The 13,080-nt window shown below is 33.7% G+C and overlaps 1 protein-coding gene across 3 annotated transcripts in view; it reads right to left on the bottom strand.

Moving 5' to 3' along the window:
* Window positions 1-13,080, bottom strand: part of COL11A1 (collagen type XI alpha 1 chain) — a 213,219-nt gene that overhangs the window by 8,052 nt on the left and 192,087 nt on the right. For all 3 annotated transcript variants that reach the window (XM_017547609.2, XM_037745410.1, XM_017547607.2), the window contains 6 exons: window positions 6,246-6,299; window positions 5,245-5,352; window positions 4,637-4,690; window positions 4,492-4,527; window positions 4,345-4,398; window positions 2,605-2,854 (listed from right to left, as the gene is read on the bottom strand). In XM_017547609.2, coding sequence (XP_017403098.1) covers window positions 2,605-2,854; window positions 4,345-4,398; window positions 4,492-4,527; window positions 4,637-4,690; window positions 5,245-5,352; window positions 6,246-6,299 — 556 coding nt within the window. The remainder of the gene's footprint in view (window positions 1-2,604; window positions 2,855-4,344; window positions 4,399-4,491; window positions 4,528-4,636; window positions 4,691-5,244; window positions 5,353-6,245; window positions 6,300-13,080) is intronic.

Raw genomic sequence — 13,080 nt, forward strand, 5'->3', positions numbered from 1 at the left:
GACCAGCAGCTTCTTTATATGATCTCAGGAGGTGGGCAATTGGGCTCAAGCATGTGGACTAAGATGCAAATGGATGGAGTTTAACTGGTAGATAACCTTCCTCTGCTTCCCTTACTCAAATGGCAAGGGAAAAATGCCTCAAGTGAGCATGCGCACAGCTCCAGTAAACACACTGTGTGGCCCATTCCAAGTGCTGACAGCCCACTGCGCTTGCAGACAGCCCACCCCAAGTCAGGGGAGAAGAGATGCAAACCTCGGAAACATGCCAGTACAAACCCCAAGTCAAAGGTCAAACCAGGCACTTGAAGCTCTCAAGTCATTTACTTGATCATCTTCCAAGTGTATTTTACTTTCTTTTATCCCTGCTCTAAAATTTTTAATGAACTTTCACTCCTACAATCCACCCAACTTTCTGTGTAACGGCTGGCCATAAAGAAATTAAAACCCTCATTCCAGAGGGGTCCTACCCCTTACCTGGGAGGATGGAATGCTACAAGAGAGAGATCAGAGAGAATTTGAACAGAAGGCCTTACTAAGTTTCCCTACTCAGATTACTACCATTAGCTCATACCATTTTTTGTCCAATAATATATCACATTTCTACACAGCTGTCCTTGTGTTATAGAATCTAAGCATAAAATCAGACAGCTTCCTCTGTGTCTTTGGAGGTGGATTCTGAAGGCTCCTATGTCACGTTAAACTATAATCAAATAAATGTTTAATACTTTTCTCTTGTTAATCTTTTTTTTTTTATAGGAGTGGCAGCTTTGATCTTTATACTGAGAAAGAAAGAAATCAAATTCTTTCTACCTTTATAATTTCTACTGTTTCTCATGCTGTCACTTCATTTCAAATATTTGAATTATGTAAGTCCACTGGTTACAAACTTTTAATATTTTAAAAGCTCAAATTGCTTACTTTGGTGCTGGAACTCTCAAAAATGCAATGTCAACCTGCTTTATCCTCTGCTACTACTTGCATAGTCACATAACTTGAATATCTTTTTTAACAAAAACATCCACTTTTTTTTTTCAGATTACACCATTAATGTACTCATGCCTGAAACAAATTAGAATTCTGAGAAAAAAAATACGAGGAAATGAATCATCCAACATTTATCTTTGAATTTCTGTATGAAGAACAGTGTCTGGCACTGCTTAATAATACATAAATGAATAAATATTCAATTTTAATTAATTAGAGCAGGATAGAACTGATGAAGCTAGTTATATAGAAACTACTGGGAACTATAATCCACAGTTAACTTACCATTCCAAAGATTTACAGTATTTTTTTTTTACTGCTCAGGTACTAGTTAATCATATGTTGCTTTATAACTCAATACATGTTGCCATCTTTTATACTTGATTTTCAATTATGTATAATTGATTACCTTATTTATCTAGGTCATAAGTCTAAAAATCATATGAAATAGTCATTTCATATGTTCTGTGTCCTCATCTAGATGCTATATAAACTCAAGAGGAATCTTCTGATAGGTCAAGCATATTAAAATTGGGAGGAGGAGGATAAATTTTCTAGCATAAGCTCAAACTAAATCATCTAAATCTTTTGCTTAAATAATACCAGTTAAAAGTAAATCTCCACATAAATCACTAAACTAAATGTATCTTTTTCAAATAAACATACACTTGAAGATGTTAGATACCAGTTTGTATAGGAGCACTAATAACTACCTGTGTTTTACCTTTAATAGGCTATGCTTGATTAAATAAGATTTTTGTGACATCCTTTTTTTTGCTGCCAGTTTCTGAACTACACTGAACTTTTCTATCTACATTGAGTTATTTAGATCACAGTTATAACTATCATTATCTAACTGGTAGTGCAACACAGTAAAGGGGAGACAATTATTTCAACATAAAGTGGGAGATTTAAAAACTAGATAGAGATCTGCCCCTTGCTACTTTAATAATTGTACAATTTTAGTCAACTAACTTAGCATACCTGAAACTCTTTCTTTCTCTAACCAATAGGTATATAAGGGTTTTGTCAAAGAGTTGGTATGATAAATTATCCTAATTGTTTTTAGTAAATAAGCTATTCACAGTTGTCTGGGATTCTGTGGATCAGTGAAAGATAAATTATTGCCCCAAGCTATCCCAATTCTTAAATATTCTGTTCAACAAATCATTGCTAACCAGATAGACTAAATATACATCAGTTATGATATTTACACATGTCCATACTTTTCATAGTAATTTAAAATACTAATCATATTAATGTAAGTATTCATATTAATGTGAAATAAGTGATCATCATATTACAATATGCACATGTGTGTATAAATATGCACATCTGTGATAGTTATTACAAGCAAGGTACATTTGTGTTAGCTGTAATCATCCAAAAATGATCTTGTCATAATTTAATAAAACCTTATTTAACAGACAAGCATTTTCCAAAGCAGATCTAGATTTATACAGTATAAATTATTTTTTCTGTCTACAAGATGAGGGTTAATAATTGTTTGGTTTTATTTAGAGACTGTATTAAACATTCAACTAGAATTAATGAGCTGACAATGCACCTCAGAAACTCAGAAGCCCAGTATATTTGCTTTGTCATGTATTATTAACATACCATCTGGGAAGTCAGGATGGCTGAGTTGCAGGTCTTTGCAAGTTCGGGCTGGATTGGTCTGAGTACCCATGGGAAATTTCATATGCTCGATGTCTTGTTTCAGGGAATTGAGGGAACCAAATATTTCTTCCATTCCATCCGAGTAATCAAGAATATTATCATCTGCATCTGCTTGCATACCTTCAATATGTCTTCTTGTTTTTTTGGATGATAAGATTGGTAAAGGCTGAATGACTTCACCAGGTGGACCCTAAAAGAAGATAATGTGAGTGCAATTGTTGCATAAAATGGAATATTCTGCAAATATTAATTATTACCAGTTATGTTTTTGTTATAGAAATTATAGTTGGTTTAGCTTTTCAATAGCTACAAAATTTATGCTATAGGATAAGTTTATAAATATATAAACGTCATAGATTCTTCTATGATGAACTTAGAGGAGATATTGAGGTAGTTGAACAAGTTAGATGATTTCTGGCCCTTTATCTATACAAAAAGATAGCACAGACTTGTGTAGATATGTTATATAAGTTACTCTCTTATTTATTAATTAGTCATCATTTGTATGTCCTATGGCCACAATTAGATTTTAAAGTCTCTGATCATTAGAACAGGACTTTACAGCGATTGTGCTATCTTGTCAACTGTTGTATTTGATGATAATTTAAGTTATAAAACATTAAACTTTTAAAAATATGTATACATTAGTTTGCTTCAAATATGTGTGACTTAAATCTTTATAAATTAACAAACTTAAAATAAATTCAATCAGACTGGAATTTACATTACCAGCAGAGCTATACCAAATAGTTATCATATTGTCATGGGTTGAATTGTACCCCACAAAAATTTGTATGTTGAAGTCTTAATTCCCAGTATCTCAGAATGTAATCTCATTTGGAAATACAGTCTCTGACGATATAATTAGTTAAGATAACATCACTAGAGTGGGCCCTAATCCAATATAACTGATATTCTTATAAAAAGGTGAAATTTAAACACAGATACACAAAGAGGGGAGATAATATGAAGAGACACACGGAAAAGAGAGCCAGCACAAGCCAAGGAGAGAAGCGCAGAACAGAACCTTCCACCATGGACCTCAGAAGGAACCAACCTATGGACATCTTCGTTGGGAGTCAATACATTTCTGCTGTTTGAGCCACTAGCTCTGTGGTACTTTGCTATGGTAACCCTAGCAAACTAGTACAGATATAGTTGGAAACATTTTAGCTCAAGAAAGAAGACTAAAATTTCACATGGGTCCACATTTTAATTCTATCATTTAATTACTGGTGTAAAGCCTAGAACATTTTAGCATAAATAAGTGGTAGCTATTATTATTGCTTTTATTAGTAGTAGCATATATGCACTAGGAAAAAAATGTGAAGCATCTGAATTTTTGTCATTATTCCGAGAGTCAAATATAAATGTATCTTTAGGGCACAAAATAAGTTGGCTTCATAAATGTGACATAAAATCGTATATGATTCTCTTGAAAAATTAATAAAAACAAGGCTATATTATATAATTAGGGTATTTATATTTGAAGAGTGAAATCAATTAAAATATAAGTCTTGGCATGTAGACTTGATTACTTAAATTATATAGTTAACACTTCCCATAAAATCAGCGCTTTTGACAGGATGTGCTTTTTGTCCATCTTATAAGTTCAGAGAAATCATTGGCAGCTACTACATGCGAATTATCAGAACATCACTCTTGTTAACATGTACTTACCGGAGGCCCAGGAGGCCCTGGAAGACCACTGTCACCTTTCTGGCCAGCAGGTCCCTGATAGAAAGAAGAGAGACGACATTAAATAAAGAAGAGGCAATTAAATAGGCTTTGATGAAAAATTAAAATGTCAAAGGGAAAAGTACTTACAGTAGAGCCTTTGTTACCCTTTGGGCCTTGAGGACCCTAGAAAATGCAAATGCAAAAGCACAGATAAAAATCTGCAGAATTTGTGTCTCTTTGTCATATTCGTAACTTAACCTTACCTTATAATGTTATTTTGTCTTCTACTTACTGGTAAACCTGGAGGACCAGGTGGGCCTATGGGACCAGCAGGACCGGGAATTCCCTAGAGAGAGAATAAGCCAATTTAAAGGGATTTCCTCAGTGATTTCATTTTCATGTTTTCATCACTTTTCATAACATTTCAACATTTTAATAACAACATATATTGTAAAATTTAGAGAATGCAAAATATTTTTGAGTGGCTTAAACGTTTTCCCACGGTGAATCTAAAAAATAATTTGGGCAAAATAACGAGAATTTTTCCCATTTTGCTACAATATCGATGAGCTTTTTGTTTTAAATCTATGTGTGTATGTGTATATTCTGTATCTCTCAGAATATGACTTACAGGTGATGGGAATTTAGTGCATTTTTGTTTAAATAATGTTCAACTGTAATTTTTATGGTTTCAAACAAATATTTTTAAAATGCATTTACTCTAAGGCTAAGTAAAAGTCTTTAAGAACATTCCTGACTTAAACAAATTAGAATTAGGACACTCTAAATTCTCTTTTTTTCATACTTAAAGCAGTGTGTGTGTGTGTGTGTGTGTGTGTGTGTGTGTGTGTGTTTATTTATATGAAAGGAGTAGAAAAAATAATCCTTATTTTTACTCACCCCATCCCCTTTTGCTCCAGGAGATCCTTGAGTTCCAGGAAGCCCTCGGTCACCTTTTTCACCTTGCTCTCCTGGAGGACCAATCAGGCCAATTAAACCAGGATGTCCCTTTGGAAAGCAGAGAAAAATATATATATATATATATATTACTATATTCATAAAATTTTAGTTATAAAATATTTGCACATTAAATTTCCAAAGCATAAAAATGAACAATGCTGATAAAAAAACAAAATTAAAATAATCCTTCTGAATGAAATATACAGTTAAGAATCGCCCTCTCATCACCTAACCGCACCTTTTACTGCTTACATTAAGTGAGGGCTTTATTAAACTTTGGAAGTATTATGAAGCAAAATGCTTTCTACAGCTATCATTTTCAGTGCTCCATTTGAGGTATCCCTCCACCAATAATGACCATCTATAATATTAAATAAATAACAGAAAACTCATTATTTTAATAAGCATCTCATTTAATACAAAGTAATTTCTATTCTTCAGAGACTGCAATCTTTAAAAGGCATTTAAAGATTTAAAATAATCCAAACAATAATATCATTTTTAAACAGGCTCATTTCTCTAAGTACATGGTGCAACTCAGCATAAATTCTAGGAGATCAAATTAGTATTTGAAAGATATTTCTAGTTTAAAAATTTTAGCTTCATGTTTAAAAATCATAAAAATAGATATTTTGTTATTCAGCCTATTTATTTTCTGAATAGTTATTTTAGTATAACCATATGCTTTCTCCATATGGTTGCTATAATGGAACCGTGAGAAGATATAGCACTGAATTCTGGTATATTTTTCACTGTTTGCATATTTTCTCCCATCTAAATACATCCGGGAAGCTCAGGGTTGAAGCTTTTTTCAGGGTTAGAATGATGAAGCTATTGTTTAAAATTTCCTTTGAATGATTTTAATCTGCAAAAGCAACTGCCTGGGCGATTAGTATACAAAAACATAATCTTTTATTAATAACACATTCTTTTATTCTCACCTTTTCACCCTTGGAGCCAGGGTCACCTTTAAGACCAGGTAAGCCAGGAGGTCCCTAAATAATAAGAAAAAATAAACAAAAATATAAGTACGTATGAATTAGAGAATCCTATGACTAGTCACAGAGCTAGTTTGGTTTTAAAAATATGGGGTTGAAAATAGTAATAACTAATGCTTTATTATTTAGGCTTCTAAGTAAATTTATATATTTAAAACACTATGGTTTAATTTGTAACCATAGTATTGATAATTTTAATGAAAAAAATGTAAAATTAGAAATAGGACGTGTATATGGATTTTTAGTTGAGAAGAAAGTATAATTTTTTAAATACACTAATTTTAGGAGGGGTTTCCAAATTGCATATTCAGTCAGTCAAACATTTTTATGTTACACAAATTTAAAAGGTTACACTATTTTCAGCAAAATTTTTGTAAAAGCTTTTTGACAATCAATTTATCTTTGATAACCACAGGAAAAAAATCAGACAAAATGATAATACATTGTTTGGTTTCTATTTAAACAACCTCTATTTGTATATGTTAGAATGGTTGCCTAATAATACTCTATAGAATAAGAAAATTTCTGTATATACTAACTTAAAACATGGAACTCTGTAATTCTTCTAGACCATGGCCAATTTTCTGAAATCTGATTTAAATTCTTACTCTTTGTTCCCTTGAAATTAGGTATCTTTCACTATGATTACTAGAGAGAGACATATACTAAGAATACTTAACAATCCCAATAAAATATTCTACGTATAACACTATTCATGAGTTAGTGATGACTACTATTTTCTCTTAGCTAAACTGCATAACATTACAAACTACATCAAGATGGTACTTTCAGCTGTAGTTTCTAAATTGCATCTCATATCTAAATGATTTATGAAATTAATAAATTTATTTTTATATAAACATACTTCTATTTCAATAAATTCACGTTAGTAATTCAAGATTAAGACATGTATCTTTTAAAAGTATATTTATATGACAATTATGGCATGACTTTAGCAACTAACTCTTTGTCCTGCCCCCGACCTAAGGAAATTTTCATATTGATGATTCTGGAACTAACTGTTTAATCTACAAATTGTTTTACTCTAGGCCAGGCACAATGGCTTCCACCTGTAATTCTAGGAATTTGGGAGCCTGAGGTGGGAGGACTGCTTGAACCTAGGAGTTTGCAACCAGCCTCGGTAGCATAGCGAGGCATTGTGTCTACAAAATAAACAAGCAACAACTAGAATTCGTGGAGTACACCTGTAGTACCAGCTACCTGAGAGGGTAAGGCAGGAGGGTCAATTGAACCCATGAGTTTGAGGCTTCAGTGAGCTATGATCATGCCACTTCACTCCAGCATGGGTGACAGAGTAACACCCTATTGCTAGAAAAAGTAAACAAGCCGGACGCGGTGGCTCATGCCTGTAATCCCAGCACTTTGGGAGGCCGAGGTGGGTGGATCAGGAGGTCAAGAGAGCGAGACCATCCTGGTCAACGTGGTGAAACCCCGTCTCTACTAAAAATACAAAAAATTAGCTGGGCATGGTGGCGCGTGCCTGTAATCTCAGCTACTCAGAAGGCTGAGGCAGGAGAATTGCCTGAACACAGGAGGCGGAGGTTGCGGAGAGCCGAGATCGCGCCATTGCACTCCAGCCTGGGTAACGAGCGAAACTCCGTCTCAAAAAAAAAAGAAAAAAGAAAAAGTAAACAAAATAAAAGAACACACCACACCAACAAACCAAATTGCTGCACTTCAATTTTGAAGACAAAACAAAATACAGTCCTTGGTGTGAAATTATACAAGAGAAACTATGCAGGCAACAGATGCTGTCAGATGTATAACTGATGCTAAAAAACTATTTATATGTGACTCATGAAATTAGGGTCATGATAACCTAGCCATGTCACTACTGCCTGCCACAAGTAAGGCACCCAGCAACAAAAGCATACTGTTCACGACGTTTCTCTATGAATTTGAATTATGATGACCGAATTGAATTATCTCAACTATAATTTTAGCAATAATTTTCATTATGGCCCTAGGACAGCAAATTGTTTTAACTTTTACTAAAATACATCATGAGCCACCACTATTGTATCTTCTACAAGGCTACCATGAGTAATATTTCCCCCTATCTGGAAACACTGTAATTTTTCAGTGTAAAAAACACATTATATCCTGGTCCATAATTTTTGTGAATTTAAAGCATTAAGAACTATGGATCTGATCCAAGTAGTGTGATGTAGCAAAAGTAAGGGTTCAGAATAGGATAGGTCTGGCATAGAAAACAAACTCTCTTCTTAGCTACTTTAATTAGCTGGACAAAGGTAGCTTCAGTTTTCTCATCTACAAACTGGGGACTACAATTCCTATCTCATAGAGCTGCTGCAAGAATACAGATGGGCCCTCTCTATTCCTGTTTCTGAAGCCTACTTCTCAAATGGAAATGTGACTCTCAGGATGAGCAAGAATGGCGTTAATAAAAATTAGTCTAATAAAAATATATTAGACATTATTTGTGTTTTAAATGCAGTAAAAATCCTTTCCATAAATATTATTCATGAAGAAGTTAGAGATAATGAGTGTTAATTTCTCTAAGCTAATAATCTCTCATAACATTACAAACTACAACTAAAGATGAATTTGCCAAACTGAATCAATTTTCATTTTCATCAGCTGGAAATAGAAATTGGTAACATTATGATATTGAGAGCAGTTATAAATGACCCTCTGAACCTGAAACAGATCAAAAACATCAACGATACATATAAAAATGTTACTCCAACTGTGTAACAATGGTATTTTGAAAAATTATTAGATATATTTATGTTTTTTAATTCATAACAATTTGAAATTCTCTAAGTATTAAAGTGGACAATTTCCCTATATTATTCAATTAACAACAGACAAAAGTTATTTTCATAGAAGCACACGCAGTTTGTTTTTTAATTATACTTTAAGTTCTGGGATATATGTGCAGAATATGCCGGTTTGTTGCATGGGTATACACGTGCCATGGTGGTTTGCTGCACCCATCAATTCTTCATTTACCTTAGGTATTTCTCCCAATGCTATCCCTCCTCTAGTTCCCCATCCCCCAACAGGCCTTGGTGTGTGATGTTCCCCTCCATGTGTCCATGTGTTCTCATTATTCGACTCCCACTTATGAGTGAGAACATGCAGTGTTCGGTTTTCTGTTCCTGAGTTAATTTGCTGAGAATGATGGTTTCCAGCTTCATGCATGTCCCTGCAAAGGACATAAACTCATCCTTTTTTATGGCTGCATAGCATTCCATGTTGTATATGTGCCACATTTTCTTTATCCAGTCTATCATTGAGCATTTGGCTTGGTTCCAAGTCTTTGCTTTGTGAATAGTGCTGGAATAAACATACATGTGTATGTGTCTTTACAGTAGAACGATTTATAAACCTTTAGGTATATACCCAGTAATGGGATTGTTGGCTCAAGTGTTTCTGGTACTAGATCTGTGACGAATTGCCACACTGTCTTCCACAATGGTTGAACTAATTTACACTCCCACCAACAGTGTAAAAGTGTTCCTATGTCTCCACATCCTCTCCAGAATCTGTTGTTTCCTAACTCTTTAATGATTGCCATTCTAATTGGTGTAAGATGGTATCTCATTGTGGTTTTGATTAGCATTTCTCTAATGACCAGTGATAGTGAGTTTTTTTCATATGTTTATTGGCCACATAAATGTCTTCTTTTGAGAAGTGTCTGTTCATATCTTTCGATCAGTTTTTGATGGGGTTGTTTCTTTTTCCTGTAAATTTGTTTAAGTTCTTTGTAGATTGTGGATATTAGCCCTTTGTCAGATGGATAGATTGCAAAATTAAAGAACTTCTATTACGGCAAAAGAACCTATCATCAGAGTGAACAGGTAACCTACAGAATGGAAGAAAATTTTTGGACATGCAGTTTTAAGTGGGATATGCTGAATAATAATCTTCTAATAAGGGGAAAATTACTAATCCTCAGAGTCAAATTTATATGAGTTTAGTTATATTCTCTTTCGCATAAGAAAAACAATCATGCTACCCTGTTAAATCTCAGACAGACAAAAAGACCACAGGGAAATTATCAAATTCACTTTCAAGTAATTTCCCTCTTATCTTGGATTTCGCTCTCCACAGTAAAAACTATATAAACAGTGAAGCATAATCCAAATGTGAATTATTATCATTAGTTTTAGATATGCTATGGATAAATACCTGTGAACTTTCTCATCCCATTCTAATAGAAAAAGCTAAAATGACAAAAAAGAATTACTAGTAATTCTAATTGCTCAAGCTTAATGAAAAATATATTAGACATTATTTGTGTTTTAAATGCAATAAAAATCCTTTCTATAAATATTATTCATGAAGTTAGATAATGAGTGTTAATTTCTCTAAGCTAATAATCTCTCATAATATTACAAATTATATCTAAAGATGAATTTGCCAAACCAAATCAATTTTTATTTTCATCAGCTGGAAATAGAAATTGGTAACATTATGATATTGAGAGCAGTTATAAATGACCCTCTGAACCTGAAACAGATCAAAAACATCAACTCTACGTATAAAAATGTTATTCCAACTGTGCATATTTTCTATTTTTCTCTCACGATAGTGTAAATTGAAAACCCCCAGGGAAATACACAATTCATAAGTAATAAAGTGAAAAGGAAAACAGGAATGATACATTCTTAAGTGTCTAGAATACGCCAAGCAAACATTTTCCCCTGCAGTATTATGCTTTCTGGAATATTTGCTTTGATCTACATTTCAAAAATCTAGTTCATTGAAATTTAAAGAAACTGCAGATTCTACACTTTATTTAAAAGATAAGATTGTGGAATAGGGTTTATTCTGGTGAAAATAAAATGCTTTGTTATTTAAAGCTTTTTAATCATTATAGAATGCTACCCATATCACTCTTGTCTACAGATGACTTAAATGTAGTATTAAAGAAATAAACTGTTATTCAGTACCCCATCCTAACTTTTATATAAGTTTTTATTTTTGAAAAAATAAGGTTATCAGATCTTTTATTTATCATGTTATTATCAAAGGAAGAAATGTGTGATAATACTAAAGAAACTTGTTTGAACATAAATGCTAAATCATTTTTTGGCTGCATTGAAACAAATAGATTCTTAAAAGAATGTGAAACGAAACAAAATAAACACTTAAAACTAAAACAGATGTTAATTCCGACTTCAAAAAGTCAAATACATTTTAGTTTGTAGAACAACTAAATCATATCAATTTTGACTTCGTATCAGAGGGCAGAATTTAGATATCATCATTCTTTTCTTTAAAACCCTTAATTGGCCAGGTATGGTGGCTCATGCCTGTAATCTCAGCACTTTGGGAGACCCAGGTCGATGGATCCCTTGAGCCCAGGAGTTCAAGACCAGCCTGGGCAACTATCAAAAACCTATCAGTACTAAAAATGCCAAAAATTAGCCTGGTGTAGTGTCACAAACCTGCAGTCCCAGCTGCTCGGCAGGCTGAGGAGGGAGAATCACCTAAGCCTGGAAGGACAAGGTTGCAGTGACTGTGATTGTGCCACTGCATTGCAGTCCCAGAGACAGAGTGAGACTGTCGCAATAAATAAATGAAACATTCAATCTTATTTCTGTTAATGTTGGTTGACTACTAAAACAGTAGTATAATTCTACCAACACAAAATTCGAATCAAATTTTTTAAAAACCTTTAGGAAACCCTAATAAAATTATATTAAACCAACTCTAACAGGATTCCACTTAAAAAATATACTTGAATAGAGTACTTTATACAGGCTCATCATCAACCTTAGCTTTTGATTAGATTCCGTATGTGCTATTAATCTTTTTTTTTTTTCTTTATTTGAGAAGGAGTCTTGCTCAGTCGCCCAGGCTGGAGTGCAATGGTGCGATCTTGGGTTACCACAACCTCCGCCTCCCGGGTTCAAGCGATTCTCCCCTCAGTCTCCCAAGTAGCTAGGGTTACAGACATGAGCCAGCATGCCTGGCTAAGTTTTGTATTTTTGTAGAGATAGGGTTTCACCATGTTGGCCAGGCTGGTCTCGAACTCCTCACTTCAAGTGATCTGCCCACCTTGGCAGCCCAAAGTCCTGGGATAACAGGCATTAATCACTGCACTCAGCTCATATGAACTATTTAACCATCTTCAATTCCATACAGTGATCTAAGTACACATTTGCAGTGTATGTCTCTGTGTGTGTATATACCTAGATATATATGCAAATGTATGCATATGTTGAATTCATGTTTGTAAACAAGTTTTTGCCATATGCAATATGTACTTTTTAAAGTAAAAAATAAATACGGTATCATCTCTGACTCTAGCAGAGATGATAACGTATTGTGGGCAGACACCAAGCAGAAATCATTTTAAGGGTTTTAAAATACCGCTTTGTTTTACTCTAACACAAAGAATTTCATACCCAGAACCTTTATATAAAATTGTTTAACTTATCTATGTGGGTAATGGATGCTCTGTTAGACATTTCAATTGTCTAATCAGGTAGCTGCCAATCTGGAGAGATGAAGGTAGGTAAGTTGTGCTTACTGAAGAGTTAAGTTGTATTTAAAAGTTGGGGAAAAGGGGAATTTCTTGGTAGCTTTATCTCACTAATAGAAACACTACAGTAGGTAGTTACAGGCAGCTTCTAGAAGGAGAAAAGAGATCTAATAGGTGCTTGTGGAACTCCAATGATAAACAAATTGAAGCCTGTGCAGATTTGGATATGGGTGTGAATATATGTTACATAATGAGGGAAGAATTCATTATAGAGAAACTATTAGAGCTTTCACACAG

This window comes from Cebus imitator, unplaced genomic scaffold (genome assembly GCF_001604975.1).
Source record: "Cebus imitator isolate Cc_AM_T3 unplaced genomic scaffold, Cebus_imitator-1.0 Scaffold199, whole genome shotgun sequence".
In the NCBI taxonomy this organism is placed as follows: Eukaryota; Metazoa; Chordata; class Mammalia; order Primates; family Cebidae; genus Cebus; species Cebus imitator.